General features: G+C 42.2%; 1 protein-coding gene across 1 annotated transcript; it reads left to right on the top strand.

The window, feature by feature from the left end:
- The first annotated feature begins 3,524 nt into the window (after positions 1–3,524).
- Positions 3,525–22,330, top strand: LOC122561256 (gluconokinase-like). Its single transcript, XM_043712884.2, has 5 exons — positions 3,525–3,623; positions 3,720–3,750; positions 18,796–18,882; positions 20,852–20,895; positions 21,174–22,330. The coding sequence occupies exons 1-5, from the start codon at positions 3,586–3,588 to the stop codon at positions 21,520–21,522; spliced, it is 549 nt and encodes a 182-aa protein (XP_043568819.1). The 5' UTR covers positions 3,525–3,585; the 3' UTR covers positions 21,523–22,330.
- The last annotated feature ends 391 nt before the right edge of the window (positions 22,331–22,721 follow it).

The raw sequence follows: 22,721 nt of genomic DNA, 5'->3' as shown, positions 1-22,721 counted from the left end.
AACAACCAAGAGCTCCTACAGAACAAATAAAGGAGTTAGTCAAATAGGTAAAAACAATGACTGCAGATGCTGGAAACCAGATTCTGGATTAGTGGTGCTGGAAGAGCACAGCAATTCAGGCAGCATCCGAGGACAGGCAAAATCGACGTTTCGGGCAAAAGCCCTTCATCAGGAATAAAGGCAGAGAGCCTGAAGCATGGAGAGATAAGCTAGAGGAGGGTGGGGGTGGGGAGAGAGTAGCATAGAGTACAATAGGTAGGTGGGGAAGGAGATGAAGGTGATAGGTCAGGGAAGAGAGGGTGGAGTGGATAGGTGGAAAAAGGAGCTGGGCAGGTCGGACAAGTCCGGACAGGTCGAGTTACTGGAGGTTAGAAACTAGGATGAGGTGGGGGAAGGGGAAATGAGGAAACTGTTGAAATCCACATTCATGCCCTGGGGTTGAAGTGTTCCGAGGCGGAAGATGAGGCGTTCTTCCTCCAGGCGTCTGGTGGTGAGGGAGCGGCGGTGGAGGAGGCCCAGCACCTCCATATCCTCGGCAGAGTGGGAGGGGGAGTTGAAATGTTGAGCCACTGGGCGATTTGGTTGATTGGTGCGGGTGTCTCTGAGATGTTCCCTAAAGCGCTCTGCTAGGAGGCGTCCAGTCTCCCCAATGTAGAGGGGACCGCATCGGGAGCAACGGATACAATAGATGATATTAGTGGATGTGCAGGTAAAACTTTGATGGATGTGGAAGGCTCCTTTAGGGCCTTGGATGGAGGTGAGGGAGGAGGTGTGGGCACAGGTTTTACAGTTCCTGCGGTGGCAGGGGAAAGTGCCAGGATGGGAGGGTGGGTCGTAGGGGGGCGTGGACCTGACCAGGTAGTCACGCAGGGAACGGACTTTGCGGAAGGCGGAGAGGGGTGGGGAGGGAAATATATCCCTGGTGGTGGGGTCTGTTTGGAGGTGGCGGAAATGTCGGCGGATGATTTGGTTTATGCGAAGGTTGGTAGGGTGGAAGGTGAGCACCAGGGGCGTTCTGTCCTTGTTGCGGTTGGAGGGGTTGGGTCTGAGGGCGGAGGTGCGGGATGTGGATGAGATGCGTTGGAGGGCATCTTTAACCACGTGGGAAGGGAAATTGCGGTCTCTAAAGAAGGAGGCCATCTGGTGTGTTCTATGGTGGAACCGCTCCTCCTGGGAGCAGATACGGCGGAGGCGGAGGAATTGGGAATACGGGATGGCATTTTTGCAAGAGGTAGGGTGGGAAGAGGTGTAATCCAGGTAGCTGTGGGAATCGGTGGGTTTGTAGAAAATGTCAGTGTCAAGTCGGTCGTCACTGATGGAGATGGAGAGGTCCAGGAAGGGGAGGGAGGTGTCAGAGATGGTCCAGGTAAATTTAAGGTCAGGGTGGAATGTGTTGGTGAAGTTGATGAATTGCTCAACCTCCTCGCGGGAGCACGAGGTGGCGCCAATGCAGTCATCAATGTAGCGGAGGAAGAGGTGGGGAGTGGTGCCGGTGTAATTATGGAAGATCAACTGCTCTACGTAGCCCCACATACGTTCGAGACACCACCCACGCCCTCCACCTCCTCGAAGACTTCCGTTTCCCTGGCCCCCAACGCCTCATCTTCACCATGGATATCCAATCCCTCTACACCTCCATCCGCCATGACCAGGGCCTCCAAGCCCTCCGTTTTTTCCACTCCAGACGTTCCCAACAGTACCCCTCCACCGACACTCTCATTCGTTTGGCCGAACTGGTCCTCACCCTTAACAATTTCTCCTTTGAATCCTCCCACTTCCTCCAGACCAAAGGGGTAGCCATGGGCACACGCATGGGCCCCAGCTATGCCTGTCTCTTTGTTGGCTACGTAGAGCAGTTGATCTTCCGTAATTACACCGGCACCACTCCCCACCTCTTCCTCCGCTACATTGATGACTGCATTGGCGCCACCTCGTGCTCCTGCGAGGAGGTTGAGCAATTCATCAACTTCACCAACACATTCCACCCTGACCTTAAATTTACCTGGACCATCTCTGACACCTCCCTCCCCTTCCTGGACCTCTCCATCTCCATCAGTGACGACCGACTTGACACTGACATTTTTTACAAACCCACCGATTCCCACAGCTACCTGGATTACACCTCTTCCCACCCTACCTCTTGCAAAAATGCCATCCCGTATTCCCAATTCCTCCGCCTCTGCCGTATCTGCTCCCAGGAGGAGCGGTTCCACCATAGAACACACCAGATGGCCTCCTTCTTTAGAGACCGCAATTTCCCTTCCCACGTGGTTAAAGATGCCCTCCAACGCATCTCATCCACATCCCGCACCTCCGCCCTCAGACCCAACCCCTCCAACTGCAACAAGGACAGAACGCCCCTGGTGCTCACCTTCCACCCTACCAACCTTCGCATAAACCAAATCATCCGCCGACATTTCCGCCACCTCCAAACAGACCCCACCACCGGGGATATATTTCCCTCCCCACCCCTCTCCGCCTTCCGCAAAGACCGTTCCCTCCGTGACTACCTGGTCAGGTCCACGCCCCCCTACGACCCACCCTCCCATCCTGGCACTTTCCCCTGCCACCGCAGGAACTGTAAAACCTGTGCCCACACCTCCTCCCTCACCTCCATCCAAGGCCCTAAAGGAGCCTTCCACATCCATCAAAGTTTTACCTGCACATCCACTAATATCATCTATTGTATCCGTTGCTCCCGATGCGGTCTCCTCTACATTGGGGAGACTGGACGCCTCCTAGCAGAGCGCTTTAGGGAACATCTCAGAGACACCCGCATCAATCAACCAAATCGCCCAGTGGCTCAACATTTCAACTCCCCCTCCCACTCTGCCGGGGATATGGAGGTGCTGGGCCTCCTCCACCGCCGCTCCCTCACCACCAGACGCCTGGAGGAAGAACGCCTCATCTTCCGCCTCGGAACACTTCAACCCCAGGGCATGAATGTGGATTTCAACAGTTTCCTCATTTCCCCTTCCCCCACCTCATCCTAGTTTCTAACCTCCAGTAACTCGACCTGTCCGGACTTGTCCGACCTGCCCAGCTCCTTTTCCACCTATCCACTCCACCCTCTCTTCCCTGACCTATCACCTTCATCTCCTTCCCCACCTACCTATTGTACTCTATGCTACTCTCTCCCCACCCCCACCCTCCTCTAGCTTATCTCTCCATGCTTCAGGCTCTCTGCCTTTATTCCTGATGAAGGGCTTTTGCCCGAAATGTCGATTTTGCCTGTCCTCGGATGCTGCCTGAATTGCTGTGCTCTTCCAGCACCACTAATCCAGAGTTAGTCAAATACCCTGCTTGATAGTTACTCTGCAGATGAGCACGCATTGGTTTCGCACTACTATCCCTCTGTTGAAGGGTTTTACACTGATATTCGCAGCCATCGCTTGAGGGGATATCTCCTGTCTCCCTAACAGCCATCCACAGAGTCTTGCTGCATGCTGGGCTGGTTAATTTATTGCTGAAGTCAATCTGGAAGGACAGCGCAGGCGTGAGCGTGCAGTCTGGGTCCCGGAGATCTCGTGATATGTGAACGGGGATTCGGGGAAGGAGGCAGCGACGGGCGGAGGGACCCGGGAGATGATCCTCATCCTGATGGGGGTCAGCGGCAGCGGCAAGTGAGGGAGTGGGAGTGGGAGTGGGAATGGGAATGGGAATGGGAATGGGAATGATAGGAAAGGTGACAGGCTTTCATTATGTTCATTCTCTCCTAGGACCGCTGTGGGCTCATGTCTTGCAAATAAGGTACGACTGTCAATTATTTGTGAATTAAACAATATATTTCGTTTTATTTCCTGTAAAGGCTGTTGTTTTAATTCACCTTTTACTTTCTTCAGTCAGCAAGTACTCGAGCAATTGTAAAGCAACAAACATTGCTGGAGTGAGAAAAGAAAGTGATAAGTTGAGCTGGATTTTCCGAAGGCCAGAATTGAGCAGTGCAGGACTGGAGTTAGACATAACAATCTCTGGGAATTGCCCAGTAAATAGGTGATTCTTCACCTTCACCTGAACACTTCGAAAGAATCCATTAAAGGCAGATTAATTTAGTGTTCACCCAGGAAATGTCAGAAGATTGAAAGCCCAGTCTGCCTCCTGGGTAACAACTTAAACTGTGTCTCCTCCAAAAAGAATCAACAAACCTCCCCACCTCCAACTCCCGTGAACCCTTACAACATACCACAGATTTCTGACGATCACAGTTCCCTGACCACACCATCCCAATCCTACACGATTCCAGAACCCTAACCCTTTAACAGACTGCCACTCTGTAACCCTACTCTTCCCTTTCACAGCAGCTGTCAAGCTTTCTGACTGTGTATTGAAACCTCAGAATTTGGTAGACTAACTGCTGTAAGAGGAGGGGGGGGGGGGGGGAGGTTATTGTTGGATTGCTGAGTGTATGGATGGAGTGGTGATTAAACAGTAACTGCTGTGTGTGTGTATATGGGGGGGGGCTTTGGGAAGTGGGATTGCAGAGTGATTAATAAGGAGTGGGATCCCAGTTGTGGAGAAGGGTTGCTGAGTGAGTTGAAACCTACATGTAATGTATACATGAATTAATATTGTCACAGTATATTAAAATAATTTCCATAAACTTTAACATTCCAAAAGTTAATAATTGTCCTTTTAATGGTGTTTTCTTTTGTTTTGCTGGTGTTTGGAGTCATGTTAATTTCCAAGTTTTTGTTTTTATTCTTTTTGTGGAATTTGGGCACTGCTGGCAAGAACAATCTTTGTCCATCCTTCAATTGTCCTCAAGATTGTAATGTTGAGTTAAGATGGAATCATGCTGGAAAATAGTTTATGAAGCACTACCTATCATGGTGGTTTTACTTCACTGCACGTGTATAATCCAGCAAGATCATATTAGAGTGATAATCATAGATATCTATAGCACAGAAAAAGGCCCTTGGAGTCCGTCATGCGGACAGTGGTCAAAACAACCACCTATTTTGATTCAATTTTCCAGCACTTGGCCCAGAGCCTTTTATATCTTCTAAATAGTATTTAAATGTTATGAGGGTTTCTGCCTCGATCATCCTTACAGGCAGTGATGAAAATGTGGCTCTGGATAAGCACAGCAGGTCAGGCGGTGTCCAAGGAGCAAGAGAATCAACATTTTGGGCATAAGCCTGTCATTATTCCTGATAAAGGGCTTATGCCTGAAATGTTGATTCTCCTGCTCCTCAGATGCTGCCTGACCTGCAGGGCATTTCCAGTGCCACGCTTTTTGACTCTGATCTCCAGCATTTGCAGTCCTCACTTTCTCTTTTACAGGCAGTGTGTTCTGGATTTCCACCACCATGTTCGTGAAAAAGTTTTCTCTCACATCTCCTCTTAAACATGCTGCTCTTTACCTTAAATCTATGCCCAGTCATTGATTCCTCCAGCCAAGGAGAAAAGTTTCTTCCTGTCTGCTCTTTCTATGCCCTTCATAATTTAATACAATTCAATTATGTCCTCTTTCATAATCTTCTGCTCGAAAGAAAACAACTCCAGCCTGTCCAATCTCTCTTCATAACTGAAACTCTCCAGCCTAGGCATCATCGTGATAAATCTCCTCTGCAGTCTTTCCAGTGCACATTCATCACTTCCGTTATTAATATTCATTTCATCCTCTATTATGTGCACTAACTGCATTGTTCACTGAAATGGTGAGGTCACATTAGTGATTTAATAGAAGCCAAGTGAATACCAAGCACAACATGGCTACCGCCTGTGACCTGAGCTGGCCACAGGATGCATTCCATGTGCCATGATGTCAACATCAGACACTGTGTTGCTGTCAAGCAGTCAGGAGGCAAGGTGGTTGCTGGGGCCCCATCTGGAGTGGGACACAGGTCAACACCAAGAGCAGGGAGCAGAGGAGTACTGAGATGGTAGGTCCTGTCGAGCCACTGTCTCTCTGCTTGCCCCAGAGTTTTGGTTGGCCCAGTCAGAGCTGGATAGGGTCCTGCCATTGTTAACATTTCCAGAAATGTCGTTTCCTTCTGTGACACGTGTCTTGACAGCATTACACCTTTGCTCTTTGTGCCACTAGGTGGTAGCATTCGCATTAAATGTGGCCTAATGCAAATGCATAATAAGAAAAAAGATTAACAAAAGTAAAACTAGTGTTTTCCCCCCACTTGACTATTTGGTAGTCCTTAATATGCTGCAAACATCATCATAGATCATTGTTGAACAGCACAATCAAAGAGCCAATTGTATGACGTAGCCTAGTCTGACTGTCACTTCATGACTGTCAGTTAAATTCAATGGTTATAGTCATTACTTTATTTCACAAGCCATCCTTATCTTCCACTGCTGATAATTTAATAGGAAGAAATATTTAATTCCCAGAATGTGCGCCCTGTACCTAGAGATTTACAACACCAGAGGTAATTCAGCTCTTTGTATCTTTGTTAACTCTTTGCAAGAACTATCCAAAACGATTTCCAATTTCCCACTCTTTCCCTGAAAGTTGCTGTTGCTGCCTGCCTCGTGTTTTGCCTATGGCAAAACATTCCATGCTCCAGCAAATTTTGTCTAACGTTTTTCCAAACTTTCCTCTTCACTCAATAACAATTATAAGGTAATGACTTCTCATCACTAACTTCCCACTTGGAGAAAATGATCATTTTTTGGTTGAAGCCAAGATTTATTAGTAACGTCTCTCCATTTCAATTAGTGTTCTGGATTCTTGATTAATTTCCAATGATTTTCACTTTTGTTTATGAACATCAAAATGCTATCCTTGTTACGTATTTCTTTTCATATCCCTCTATCTGCATGCATCTTTCCAGTATCATGGGGATATTTTGCACTGCTTTACCTGTTTAATAATCTTAATCCCAACCCTATCCCCTACACTCCATGGTTTGCTTTTTTCCCTCATTAGTTTAAATCATATTTTCCGATAGCTCTTGTTTTTTCTGTTCGCGTATTAGGTTTTGGTATGAATTTTGGTAAAGCATTTGACAAGGACACACATGGCAAACTGATCAGAAAGTAAAATTGCATGGGATAGAAAGGAATTTAGGCAAGTTTGATCTAAAATTGACTCAGTGGCAGGCAACAAAAGGTAATTGATGCATGTCTTTGCAAATGGGAAGTGGTTTCCAGTAGCATTCCAACAAAAGCTCCTTCTTGGGTCTCTTGCTGAAGTCTGTACTCACGATCTTGACTTAAATGTGGGAGTCAGAGTGTGGGGCTGGAAGTGCACAGCCAGTCAGGCAGCGTCTGAGGAGCAGGAGAATGGACATTTCAAGCATAAGCCCTTGATCAGGAATGAGGCTTAATGGGGAAATTTGCACAAAGATGACACAAAATATTGATAGTGAAGATGACTGTTGACTCCAGAATACTATCAGTGGGTGCGAATGTGGCAAGTGGAATTCAATCCAGAGGAGTGAGGTTATATATCTGGTGAGGACAAACAAAGCAAGAGAATACACAGTAAACAGGAGGCATTGAGAGGAGTAGAGGAAGTGAGAGACCTTGCCTCAAGGACCTGTGGACAAGATGTAGATTAGATGGTAAGGAAAGTATATAGATGCTTTTACTTGACACTATATAGTCTATAAAAGCAGGAATGTAGTACTGGAACTGTGTAAAACATTGATTAGGTCATAGCTGGAATTTGATGTACAGTTCTGGTTGCCATTTTAAAGAAAGGATATAATTACTGTGGAGAAAATACTGAAGAGATTTCTAAGACTGCAAAACAAAGACTTGAAAATTGCAGCCATGAAGATTAGATTATGTTGTTTTCCTTGGAATAGAAGAGGCTAAGTGTGATCTAATTAAGGTGCACAAAATGATGGGCATAGATATACAGGAAAGACCTGTGTCTCCTAGAGGAGACATCAATTACCAAGGGACACAGTTTTAAAGTGAATGGTAGAAATATTACAGGGAATATACCGAAAAATATTTTCACCCAGAGAATGGGGAGATATAAGCAATTTGCTGCTCAACTTTATGGGAGTGAAAAACCTCAAACTGTTTAAAAGGATTTACATACTAAGTGCTGTAACCTTAAGGCAACTGACCAGATGCTGGGATGTAGGATTAGAATGAGTGGCAGAGGAATGATCATTGAACGGTGCCTTTCTGTGCTGTAACCTTTCTCCTCTCCAAATAATCCTTACACAAGTTAACCCCTAGTATGACACTCTTAACAAAAAGACAAAAATCAAATGATAAATGGCAAACTTAGAACTGTAATGGAGACGTAATTCCTCTATGGCTATAGTCCCATGATCTTTCCACAATGCCTGAGAAATCTGAAATGTCTCTTCGATAGCATCTGACAGAATACAAGGCAAATGTGCTTCTCCTCAATCAGCTCTGGTCCTTAAGCTTGCTGTTTGTATTATTCCCATTAATCTGCCTTACTTTAAATAATTAAACCATTTAGCCAGATTTAGTATCAAATGAATGGAATTTTAATTGTTATATCCTTAAAGACTGATGTTTTCTTGGATTGTACAATGTTTTATTAAATATGTAAGATGTTAAAATATGCAATGCGATCACCTAATTCTTTTCCAGGTAGCCAGTATAGATCAGATGCAATGAATCTCTTTAATCTGACTCTGGTTATTTAAAATCATGAGTGCAATTTTTAAGCTGCATTTGGCTGTCCCTTTAAAGGCTATTTGGGTTATGTTCAAATATGATAACAAAGACTGCATCTTATCTTTCCCCAGAGATTACAATCAGGACAAATAATTGGGCAGCATGGCTCAGGAGAGAAGCTCTCCTACTTCCCACTACCTGACTAAATTCTAGGTGAGATGGTCCATAAGGAACCTTCTTGATCCACCACCAATTAAAACCCTTATATGGTCAGTGTGTTACAGTTAAGAGCCATAACACACCACCTTCCTAAGTACTTTCCTCTCTGACAGGTAAGCAAGTTTGGTTAGTTTTTCAACTGGAAGACAATAGTGACCTGTCAGGCTCTTGAGCCGAGAGACCCAAGTTCAAGCCGCACTTAAGTAACATTTCTGAACAGGTTGATTAGAGGAAAAGAATGTTTTTCTCAAAAATAAAATGGTGACCTGTCTGCTGGGTTAGGCTGAGTTGCTACCAATTACATCATTCTGGAGACAATCGTGCATGGATGTATGGACCTCTAAAAGCTGCACCCTGACCTTGCCTCTGACCCCACCCTTTAGTAGTAGGATATGAGGAAATGGCCGAGACATTGAACAGGTATTTTGTGTCAGTCTTCACAGTGGAGGACACGAATAACATGCCAGTAATTGACAAAGACATGAAAGTAGGTGAGGACTGGGAAACGATCATTATCACAAAAGAGGTAGTGTTGGGCAAGCTAATGGAGCTAAGCGGAGACAAATCTCCTGGCCCTGATGGAATGCATCCCAAGGTAATAAAGGAGATGGTGGGAGAAATAGCAAATACACTTGTGGTAATTTTCCAAAATTCACTTGATTCTGGAGCAGTTGGAAAACGCAAATGTAATGCCACTGTTTTCTAAAAAAAAAAGGAGGTAGATAAAAGCTGGGGAATTACAGACTGGTTGGCTTAACTTCTGATGTGGGGAAAGTGCTTGAGGCTATTATCAAGGGAAAAATAGGAAGGCATCTAGATAGAAATTGTCCTGTTGGGCAGACACAGCATGAGTTCATGAGGGGCAGGTCATACTTAACTATTCCACTGCAATTCTATGAAGACATTACGAGCACAGTGGACAACGGGGACAGAGTAGATGTGGTGTATCTAGATTTCCAAAAGGCATTCAACAAGGTACTGCACAAAGGCTGCTGCATAAGACAAAGATGTATTTGCATGGATAAAGGATTGGTTAACAACTAGGAAGCAGAGTGCTTTTCTGGTTGGCAATCAGTAGTGTGCCTCAGGGATCGTGTTGGGACTGCAATTATTCACAATTTACATAAATCTGGAGTTGGGGACCACATGTACTGTGTCAAAGTTTGTGGATGACACTAAGATTAGTGTGCAGAGGAATGTGAAACATTGCAAAGGGACATAGTTTAAGTGAATGGGCAAAGGTCTTGCAGATGGAGTACAATGTTAATAAATGTGAAGTCATCCATTTTGGTAGGATGTTGAATGTTGAAGCAGGCTCAAGGAGCTGAATGGCTTACTTCTGTTCCTATTTCGTATGGTCTGTGATTTTAATTCCAAAATGCCTTAAGTACTAAAAGACAGTAGCAAAAACTAGAGACTGTCAAAGTAAATGTAAAATACAGAAAATTGAGATTTTCTGAAAGTGTTGAGCTTTCCATCACCATAACATCGTATTTTGTAGCTAGTGAAGTGGAATGCTGTTGTCTCATGTAGGCCTGCACTTTATCAGTCTAAGAGGCCTGCAGCAAACCCAACAGATCTTAAAACAGAAATTACTGTGAACACTGCAAAATGTTGAAAATTATAAAGTCCTACTTGGCTAATTCTCTGCTTTCTTCACCCCCCCCCCCCACCCACCTTGCACCCCACTGCATTTCAAAACTTGGATGGAGGATGGTGTTCTTTGTTGATTCAGAGCACCTTATCTGTGGTATTCAGCTTAGTCAGATTGAATAAGTTGAGGATAGTCTGACAATGCAGGTTGTACATGATGGCTATATTCGATTTGCTCAATAATTCTGTCTTCCTGTCTACTAAAATGAGCAAGGATAATTTTGGGATGGTGAACAGAAAAGGAAAGCTCCATTTGATTTGCTCGAAAAAAAAATTGCTTCACCTGAGTAATTGCAAGTTAAAGTTCATGTGGCATAATGGAATTAGAATTCTGCAATAACTTTGATACTGATACAAGACCTTTATTGATTTTCAAGTACTTGACAAAAAAAAGGAATGAACACAATAAGCTAGGAAACTTAATCAGTGGAATTCAATGGGTATTCTTTGAAGAAGCAGTTAAAAATGGGAGTCAATGTCGTAAGACAGAAGTTTCTAGAATAATGCAAAGTTCATAACAGCTAAGGGAATAGCAAAAAGGATGGTGGCAGGACGATGTTGAGAGTTGTAAGTTGACTAAATTTGGAAGAATGAAAGGTCTAAGCTTAGATGTTGGGCACAAGGAGGTTGAAAAGTTAAGAGCGAGGATGTGCCAAACAATCCAAAGATGTGCAGGTTAGGTGAATTGACATGCTAAATTGCCCATAGTGTTCACAGATATGTAGGTTAAGTGCATTAGTCAGGGATAAATGTAGAATAATAGGGTAGGGGTCTGGGTAGGTTACTCTTCAGAGGGTTGGTGTTTCCACACTGTAGGGATTCTATGATTACAAGAGAATGTTGAAATCAGTGCATTCTGTGAAGGGAATATTGCTGGGTTATGTGAATGTAGAGATAACTGGTAAATGGGACTTGGAATGTAGACTGAAGAAATTTGTACAGATTTTAAGTCTACCAAAGATGAATTTCTTAAGTTTTGAAGGGGGCGCATTGAGGGAAGGGCTATAAGTGATAATTGCAGGCAGGTTTCAGTGGTCGCTGGTGAAGTCAGGTCAGAAGTGAATAATAATACCATGATGGAAATAGTTAATTATTGTGATGTTTAGAAAGTTTGAAGGCCAAAGTAAATATGCTTTGGCTGCATATTATCTTGTTAGGTGGAAAAATATCAGGCAAATATCCTTGACAGTATCTGGCACATGGTACGATAGCAGTTATGTAATTCAAGATGCTGGCAAAGTTGGAGCTGTTCTGGTAGCTGATCTTTCTGCTTTTACAGAATCTCAAACACAAGTATGAGCAGAATTAATTTGGGCACTGTATTAATTCTGAATAATTTTGATCCCTTACCCGTGGCATTGCTCAACTTTGACCACTTAAATAAATTGCCTGTTGCCTCACTTCTGCCAGTCCTGTGCTGAAGGGAGGCATCTTCCGTCAGTTTTCCCTCTCTGTGAAACAGCATCTTGTATTCACTTTGCATACTTGCAAAGGAGACAAACCGTCCTTTTCTCAGTCCAGAATTTTTTGCTTGTTACTTGACATGTCTTTTCTCACCTTCAGTGTGTTTTAAATACATTTTTATTGAAAAATAGATTTTTTAACAATACAACAAATGCAAAACAATACAAAAAAAACCAAAAAATGTAAAAAAAATCCAATCCTCCCTTCTATACAAATGTATAAGTATGTATAGAAAAATACATAATTAAAAAATCTGCAATTAACAACTTAAGTAAATAAATAATAACTAACATATAAATTAATAAATAATAACACTGCTCAGCCAAACAAAACACTCGCTCTCGACTATCGAGGGCATTAGTTTTCAACATATTCATACGTTAGCAGTTTCCCCTGTCTGCTTATTGGACTCGCAAAGCCCTTGTTAGTGTGGCAAACAAATCTGGTCAATTATTCGACCAAATCAAATAGGGCCGCCATGTCTTAAAAATTCTCAGCTTTGTGGTGTACCATACTTGTGAAAAAATCCAAGGGGATATGCTCCATAACAATCTTCCGCCAATCCGACAGGCCCGGGGGATTTTCGGATCCCCAAGATATTCTTGCGCAGAAAGTGAGGATGTTGAAAAGTCTTTTCTCATGCACATCTACAGGGAGTACACTGGGCAGGCCAAGAAGAGAGATCTCCACCCTTACACCCAAATTCCCCTCCATTGCACCTGCCACAGAGTTCCAGTATGTTTGAAGCCTACTACAGGACCAGAGACAATGGCTAAGATTAAATTCCCTACAGTGTGGAAACAGGCCCTTCGGCCCAACCAGTCCATACCGACCCTCCGAAGAGTAACCCACCCAGACCCATTTCCCTCTGACTACTGCACATAACACTATGGGCAATTTACCATGGCCAATTCACCTGACCAGCACAGGGAGGACACCCATGCAGACACAGGGAGAATGTGCAAACTCCACACAGACAGTCGACCGAGGCTGGAATCGAACCTTGCACCCTGGTGCTGAGAGGCAGCAGTGCCAACCACTGAGGCACTGTGCTGCCCCAAAGAGTGCCCATACCACTTAGGACATGCTGAAGATACCCCTGGTTTAAATTTTGACAGATGATCCAGAGACAAGTGGAGCCTTTGGAGAATCTTTGACTGTAAAGCGGTGGGACCTATTGCAAATTGATATCTATCTTGCATTTTCCCAAATATCCTCCCATGCTTTCGAGGAGACCTCAACGCCTAGCGCTCTGTCCTACATCCTGCAGAGTCGATCAAACTCATTTGAGAGGGCACCCCCAATTGATGATGGAAAGTGCTGACAGAAAGTGCACTCTTAGCACTGAGCACCCTCCTCTCTGGCAGATTTATAGGGATCTGTCAAAAGTTTAGTCTTTTTTTTGAATAAAATCCCTAACTTGAAAAAAAAGTGAGGTCCCTGTTAGATAGCTTGTATTTCCATGCTAACTGATCAAATGATATTGTGTCTCCCTCAAATAAATCGCTCATACAAGACACACCTCTAGCTGCCCAATGTTTGAATCCTGAATCTATCATCCCCGGTTGAAAACCAGGCATACCCATTGTAGGTGTAAGAGAAGATGTTTTGCCAATATTGCCTTCCGTCTGCTGAATTGCCCTCCATGCTTTAACAGTATTGATAACTATTGGATTATGACAATATTCCCTAACCGTCCTCATTTTGTCCAAAAACAGCGAGGTAGTAAGGGGGCACTCTGCCTGATATCTAACCATATTGAAGGAGGGTCCCCACAATCCCAATCACTCTCATAAGATAAAAGCGAGCTTAGTTGATGGTTTTTAATGTCTGGGAGATCACTCCCCTCCAACCTCCTGCCCCGATCTGTGAGGCAATTGTAGTTTATCTAATTTAATAAGGGGCCGATTACGATGCAAAATAAAAGAGCTGAACCAGCCATTCTGTCTCCTAAATGTTTGCTTATTGAAGATCAGGCAGAGTATCTGTATAGGGTACAACAAACTGGGGAGAATATTCATCTTCATAAGCGCTGTCTGACCCAAACACTAGACCAGAAGAACCTCCCATATTTGAAGGTCTTGTTTGATTTGGTTGAATAATTGAACAAAATTAGCTTTAAACAACTGATCAAGAACTGGAGTGATGAATGTGCCCAAATACACAAATCCCTGCTGTGACCACTTAAATGGGAATTGATATTCACCTTCCAGACCTAGCTCCTTCATAAAACCACCCATAGGCATAGCCTCTGAGTTTGCAAAATTAATCTTGTACCGCAAAAAGGTGCCAAACGGACTGATGCATTGTATCAGGCGAGGCACCAAAACTGCTGGATTTGACAAAAAAATGAGGACATCGTCCACGTACAACAAAATCTTATGTAATTTTGACCCCACTTCTGCAGTGATATATTGGGATCCCTACAAATGGCCTCTGCCAATGGTTCAATCACCAATATCGGCTGCCCCTTAAAATGTTAAAATTGCTTGATCATATCCCATTGGCGATGACCGCAGCGAGAGAGTCACTGTAGAGAATCTTTACCAATCTTACAAAGCTTCGTCCAAACCAAACTGCTCCAGAGTATAAAAAAGGTACAGCCACTCAATTTGGTCAAATGCCTTTTCTGCATCTAGAGAAATTACCAGCTTCTGTATTGATTGTTGACACGCTTGAATTTAAACAGCCTCCTAACATTATAGGAGGGTCTACGGCTCTTCATGAAGCCCATCTGATCCTCTGTAACAATAGAAGGTAACACAGTCTCCAGTCTTAATGCAAGAGTCTTTGAGAGGATTTTGAAGTCCACATTTAATACTGAAATGGGCCTGTACAAAGCACAGTCCTCTGGGACCTTCCCTCTCTTAAGAATAAACAAAATGTTAGCCTATCTTAGAGATGGTGGGAGATGATCATGACGAGTCATTGAACATGTTGAGCATCGGGTCTGACAATATGCTTATAAATTCCTTTATAGAATTCGAGAACTCCATCAGGACCAGGTGCCTTTCCGTTCTGAAGCTGCTTCACAGCCTCCTGCACCTCTTGCTCTGATAAGGGGGCATTGAGAAAAGACTCTTGTTCGGGGGTCACGCCCGGGAGCTTCAGATCCTTAAAAAAGACTCCATCTTGGCCCGCCCCTCCTCACACCCTCAGATTGGTATAACTTAGAGTAAAATCTCTGCAATGCCACATTAATCTTTTTTGAGTCAATGTTAAGTTCCCAGATCCTTCCCTAATCGCCGTAATGGCTTGTGGGGCACTCCATTTCCTGGCGAGATATGCTAGGTACTTGCCTAGCCTATCACCCTGCTCGTATAACTTTGCTTTGAGAAAATAAGCTTCTTTGCTGCCTGCATGAGCACTGAATTCAATGCAGACCGCAGCACCGTAATCCTCTAGAACTTCGCCAACGAGGGCCTGTCAAATGAAACCTCCTTGGCTGTCATCAACCGTGCTTCGAGGAGACGTTGCTGCTCACCCTTCTGCCTCCTACTGGCAGAATAGGAAATAACTAACCCCCGGCATAGGCTTTGGCAGTTTCCCAAAGGACAGATGGGCTACTAACTGAGCCTGAGATAATGTCTAAGGACGCTCAAAATTCCCTAGAGAAGTACTCCACAAACTAAGGAACAAGGGATCCATTCGCCAGTGACTCGGGTGGGGGGGTCCTGAAACGTTCTTAATCTTAACCAACAGGTACACTGGGGCATGATCAGAAATGGTAATATTACCAATCGTGCAAGATGCCACCAAGTCCAGGGTTGCCACAGGGGTCAGAAAAAAAAACAATCCTGGTGTGATATCCATGTGGATTGGGAAAAAACATAAAATTCCTGCCTTGTAGGGTGGAGACACCTCCAGACATCCATCAACCCTATCTCCACACACACATCCACTAATTGTTTAGTTTGTACAGATTGTATCAGGGGGCCTTTGTGTAACCTGTCTACTGTGGGATCCGTGAGACAATTAAAATCTCCTCCTAAAATGACATGCTGGGAATCGAGACTGATCAGTTTGGAGAATGCTTCTAACAGAAATTTGAGGGGATAGGCCGGAGGGCATTAAACATTTAAAACACCATATTCTGCCCTGTTTATCCAGGCTTTGAGAATTACAAACCTCCTCTGTGTGTCTTTAACACGCCTAGTAACTTAAATGGGAGATTCTTTCTAACCAATATAGCCACTCCCCTACTTCTGGTATTAAAAGATGAAAAGTAAACCCGATGAAAGCTGTTCTGCTGTAGTTTCAGATGCTCCCTATCATCCAAGTCTGTCTCCTATTACAAAGCAATATCCATCTTTTTCTTTCTAAGACTTGAAAGTACCTTCTTCCTCTTAATTGGTGAATGACTCCCCTTAATTTTTCCAGGTACACCATTTAATCAATTCATTAGCCATAACCTTCCGCAGTAACATTTAGGTTCCAGAGAGGAGGAACTCAAACCACAAATCGCCAAGCCTTACTGTTATAAGATCCATCGAATATAAAATCTACATAAACTAAACCACTACAGTTAACCAACCCTCAAAGCTGTCAAAGATTATATAGAACAAAAACCAAAAAACAAACCAACATATAAAGCGCTAACGGCACTGAATAGGGGAACTCACCCCCTGCCTCAAAGGGGCAACTACACATCCCAAAACCCAACTTCCCATCACACTGCCAATACTGCAGCCAGGGCATTTAAATACCTGAACCAGGTATAAACTGCCCATAAGCAGGATCTTGCCATCTCAACTATTTTCTCCCCTCCTAGCTAGAGCTGCACCGCAAACACAAGCAGAAGAGAAAGAAAATAAATCATGGAATAACAATGTGAATAAAGAAAATTTGAAAGAAAGAAAATAAGTGCCCCACCCCTCCTTTGGTATAATTTAACTTAGAAATTGAAAGTACACATCTCAACCACCGCCAAACGTAGTGTAGACCAATTTAAAATAAAAGGAAAAGAAAGCCCCGACCGAACTTCCTCCTTTTTTTTTTAAAAGAAAAACAGAGACATACCCAAATAACTATTTGTACATACTAAGTTGTTCAGATTGTTAATTTGTATACAGTCTCTTGCCTTCTCTGACGTATCAAAGAAATGTACGGATCCATCTCAGGTGATCTGAAGCACCGCCAGATACCTCCAGAGAGTACTGGATCCCAAGCTCCCTCAGTCTTCTCTTGATACCATCATAACATTTTCTTTTATGGATCACCGCCGCTGAGCAGTCCTGGAAAAACATAATCTTAGAGCCCCATAAATTAGGGGCTTTGGATTCTGGAAGCTTCCACGATTCTCTCTTTATCTCTATAGTGATGAAACCATTCCAAGATTGGATGAGGACGTTGGTCCAAACCTGACCTCTGCGGCATGACCCGGTGAGCCCGCTTGATCTTCAAACCTCCGTTAACAAATTTCGGCAACCGGTCCTCAATAAATTCCACTGGCCACTCACCTTCCCTACCCTCCAACAGACGAACAATCCGCATTTTTTTTTTCCTGCCCCTGTTCTTGAGGTTATCAACTTGGTCAAGCAACTTATGGACCTGTGTCTCCAGGGCTTGGATCCTATCCTTGGAGGAACCAGTATCAACTTCCACCACTGTGACTTTGCATTCTACGTCATCCGTCCTTTTTTCTCCAGGTCTCCCAGCTGTTGTTTGTGCTTCTGCAGCATGATAGAAATTGGGACCAACTTCTTTATCTGCTTACCCACCATCTTGAGAGGTTTCACGATCTCCTTCACCAGGGCCTGTTAAGAAATAGAGTCTGAGGATCTGGGCCTGGCCTGTGCCTGGCCTCGGATGCTGCTCCTCCCTTCTTTGGCATTCCTCGATTGCGAAAACCAGGGTAAGTTGATTTTTAACAGTTTGCTGGGACTCCACGACCTTTCCAGAGTCCCAGGATATTGCAGTGGTCCACGTAGGGTGGGTTAAAAGTTCGTCCTGCTTGCGCTGTGGTGCGGAGCTCTGCTACATGATATTCCTAGATCGTCACGATCTTGGATCGCAGCGTTTTTGGTGTTTTTTTTCTGCTATTCTGCAATGAGCAGATCATATATTGAGTTGTTTAATAACATTGCCCTTCAGGTGTATACTCAAAGGAAATTCATCAATCTCCACAGCCTCCTAAAAACTAATTTGCACATAGCGGTTCCTTTTCAATTTGCACTTTAGCAAAATTTGTAAACTAATATCCATTTTCCAACAAGCCAACAGGTAACTTCACAGCTCTAAATTAGTGTTCCACCAGTTTCTGTTCAATATAAAAGTATCCATTCAGATTTCTACAATAAGTTGTTTTGAAGTTTGAAATAAGTTGTACCATTTACCATAATGCAAAAAAAAGTAGGTTCTCTTGCAACTTCCAAGTTCAAACTCTCGAGTCCAGAATTCTTATTTCCCTTGTATTTTACTGATCTCTGCAAGTTGTATTTGTTGTTTCTTAAGACCTAATTTCAGCGTTAGGACTTGAAGTTCCATTGGATATGTCGACGCTTGTGGGCAAAGTAGTGCAGTGGTTTGCTTTTGCTTTTTACATGACGGCTGACCACAAAATTCTCCTGCTCTTAACACCTGTCATCAAGCATTTTGGAAGAATTTACAGGCTGATAATCGACCTTTTTGGCTATGTTGCAATCACCTTTCATAACCATCAAGTCCTAATGTGGGGCTCAAACTTGGGACTTCTGGCCCAGAGGTAGGGATGTTACCACTGTACCACACGTCTTGAGAGAAGATAAACAAGACCAAATGACATTTTTACTACTGCTTAGGTTCTGTTTGATGAAGTAGAGTAATAACATTGTTCATGGATGCATCTGTAGCTATCTTTCAAAATTTAAAGTGAAATTAATAAGTATTCTGAAGTGTTTTTCTTTTCAATAGCGGGGATGGAAATTTTATGATGCTGATGACTACCATCCTAAAGAAAACAAAGAAAAGATGGTGAACGGAATACCACTGGATGATGAGGTATATTTAATTACCTGTATCCAATCACTGTTTTACATATTGGTGGAAGTATTACAGTTGCTTATCTTTACAATTTGTAAATTTGTACTTAATATTGATGCAGTTATTGCGCATTTTCTTGTCAAAGGATTTCCCAAGAAGCTACATTAATGCCCTTTTTTTTTGGTGGGATTTTAAATTTGCTGTAGTTTCTTCCACTTATCTGAACTTTTATCAACTTTTAGGTCTAAGATTTGAAAGTAAAAGCACAAACTCACCGTACAACTCTGTTCACTATTTTCTTCCATTTGTTTACAGGATGCAGTCATGGCTATCTAATTTAAAACATTTTGATTCCATGCCTTTTTCAAAGGAGCAAGAGATTCTGTCTGTACTAGTGTGATTTTAAAAGTATTTATCTTTTAAAAGGTTGTTACATACAAAACACAGAATAGTCTCATCTTGAGTGAGGTAGATTTTGCCATTGGTTTTTAAAGCCCATTGATAGGGTTGCCTCCTGTTAGACAGAGAAGACTCCAGAGGAACGCAACAGGCCAATTATAGTTGAATACGTCAATTTGGGTTAGCAGTAGGGTCAGTGGTGATTTCTGATTCTAGGCATGGGCACAAATTCCAAGAGTTAGAAGGAATTTTCTAACAGTGGTTAGGGAAACAGTGGGTTGGGAGAAGGAACCACTCTTGATCTGCCTGAAATATAAGCAGCCCATACTTCCCTTTATTTCTTCTCCGTTTTTGCCTACCTACTTTAACCAGACCTCATGATCCTGAAAACGTCTTTCAGATTGTCTTAGCCTTCTCTCCAAGGAGAACAGTCCCAAACTCTTCTTACTATCCTCATAACTAAAGTTTGTCCTTAAACCATATTTTGTTTTTAAAGTTTCTGATGCATTCACATCTTTCCTATAGTGTAGCACATGAACTGTAAACAATAGTGTAGCTGAGGTCTAACAAGTGTCTTATACAAAATCAGTATCACCTCCTTGTTCTTGTACTATAACTTCTATTGATAAAGTCCAGGATACTGAATGCTTTATTAACTGATGTCCCCACCTATTTTGCCACCTTCAATAATTCATCTAAATCCCTGTGCTCTTGCACCTCATTAAGTTTAAGAAAAAATAAGGTTTCCAATACTAACCCCTGGGAAAACTCAACGACAAACTGCTCTCCAGGATGCAAAATGTCTGTTGACTCTTTCTACTTCCCATTTTTCAGCCAATTTGTATCCAAGTTGGTACTGCCCCTTCTATCACTTAAGATGCAACTTTGCCTACTATGTGGCACAATTTCAAGTATCTTTTGAAAATCTGTGTGTACCGTATCAACATAATTACCCTCATCAACCCTGTTAGTTATCTATTCAAACCACAATTTCCTCTTTTGGATATTCATACGGAGAGTCCCTAAATTAGCAAGCTTTTTCCCGTATGGCTACTAATTCTAAAATTAAACTGACTGGACTGTAATTACTTACTGGACTTATGCTTACAATCTTCTTGAAATAAATTTCCTTTATAAAACTACAATATGTTTGAGACTTGTGTAATATGGTAGACATAACGGCTTAATTGCAGTGAAGTATTAGAATTAATGTAAATATCTGGAACTGATGAGCAAATGTAATGACGGCCCTTTTATTCATAAGCCTTTTCTCAAGTGGTGCCATAATTGTGGAACAGTGTTAAGGCACACCTGGTTTTCAAAATCTCAACTGGCAGAGAAAAGACAACTTGTTGGAATGTGGGAAAATTGCAAGAATGATTTGACCCTGTGCATCTTCTGGGAGCCAACTGCAGTGATTCAGGAGAGCCATTTTACTTGACTATACCATTTTGTACTCAAACACTGAATGGGAAATTGAGAGAAAAATAACATTTATTTCCCAAGTTTCTTTTTTTCAAAAGAAAATTGTATAAATAAAACTTGTACCATCCCAATTTTTTAAGACACTTGTTTCTGTTGGTCATAGGATCGAATCCCCTGGTTGTGCACTTTGCATGAAATATTAATGAGGTAAACTGAAAATTTTAATTTTTTTTGTCAAATAAGATTAGAGTTAAGTAATGGAGCAAAAGTAGACATTAACCATAAATTTGTGCATATGTTATCTGATCAGATGAGTAAATTCTGTTAATAATAAGCTTTTCGTGCTTGAGCTTCAATTACAAAATACTTTAGTTCAGTACTGATGAAATTTTGTAATGTGGTGAAGCGTGATGGATGTAGATCTTGCATTTATTTGTAGATTTGAATATTTATTCATGATGAGTAACAATTATATTTAACAATAGGGAAATTTCATTTGGAGAAAACGTGATCCTTGCTTGCTCTTCTCTGAAAAGAATGTATCGAAGAATTCTGACTGGTGAGCAAAGTGCTGTCAACAGAACTTTAAAAGAGAACGAGGAGCGATCACAACTTGGCTGCAGCAAGAACATCTTGTTTGTATATCTTCATGGCCCCATACAATTGATTACTAAGAGGTTAGACAGTAGAAAAGGACATTTCATGTCACCTTCTTTGCTACAATCTCAGTTTGCCACACTAGAGCCACCGGAAGGTACTGAGAATTTCATTAATATTAGTATTGAGAACAGCATTTCAGACATAGTGACTGAGATTGAAAGACATTTAGGTTAAAATTTTTTGTTTGAGGTCAACAGAAAGCAATGGCTGCACTGTACTGATAGGAATAAATGTTCCATATCACTAATTGCCAGTTATATTGTGACATGCAATTAATAGAGTGTACAGTGGCATTAAAAAAAATTCCCATACATAAAACCTTAAAGACATCTCAGTAATTCACTGGGCAGTAGAATTTGCAATTAACTTATATCATACAAATCACATTCTCCAGCCAGGACCAGCATCCAGTAGTATTGGTAAATCAAAACTGATAGTCAATCCATTGCATTTTGGAGTATTAGTAGTGATTGAATGAAAAAAGGTCTTGACATAGGAAGATTAGCCTTTGGTTTGTTTGATTGTGAGCAGAAGGAAAAAGAGTCAACAAGTTCTTCTCCAAACACTTCAGACTGATAATTGATACTTGTGACATCGACAGGAGTTAGCAATTCTGGTTGGATACCATCTATACACAATCGTAATATTTAATTTTGGACTGCTCTGTTTTAAACAATCAATTAATGACCTGATTTTAAGATTGTTTAATGTTCAGACTTAATTTATCTAAATATAATGAAATACTTCTGCAGTGGTTTGCAAATCTGACAAGTTCAAAGTTCTCCTCTTAATAAAGCAAATAAAAGAACCATCCACATTTCCCACTACCATGAACACGATGAGAAAACGTTGCGCAGTAATGATGTTACTGGACTAAAATTCAGCAAATCAAGCAAATTCTCTGGGGACATCAGTTTAAATGCAATCGTGGCAACATTGGTGGAATTAAACTTAATAAATCCAGATTTTTTTTGTAAATATATTTATTAGCAAATATTTTAACTTTACAAACATATAAACTTATTGAAAAATACAATCAATAACAAATATCAGTATAATAAAAAAAAGTTACAATACAGCTACTGTCTACTAACTAGTAACCTACCCTATAATACAAAACAAACCCTAACACTGTGCAAAGCAACACCAAAAAAAATGCAAAAATCCCCAAAAAAACACATAATACAGAACAGCTATGCTCAACGCAAAGCTCCCAAACAAAGGAACAGGAGCATTGTATAAACACCCGTATTAACTCAGGAGATCCCCCTCCAGGGCCCACAGCTTGACAAATCTAACCATCCTGGTTAAACAAACACCCTTGTTAAGATAACTGACAAATTTATCTCCAGATAACTCAATTAGGGCTGCCA

The sequence above is a fragment of the Chiloscyllium plagiosum genome, unplaced genomic scaffold (genome assembly GCF_037043375.1).
Source record: "Chiloscyllium plagiosum isolate Xiang-an unplaced genomic scaffold, Cpla_swu_hap1 HiC_scaffold_2, whole genome shotgun sequence".
Taxonomy (NCBI): domain Eukaryota; kingdom Metazoa; phylum Chordata; class Chondrichthyes; order Orectolobiformes; family Hemiscylliidae; genus Chiloscyllium; species Chiloscyllium plagiosum.
This window is presented reverse-complemented; position numbering and strand designations above follow the sequence as displayed.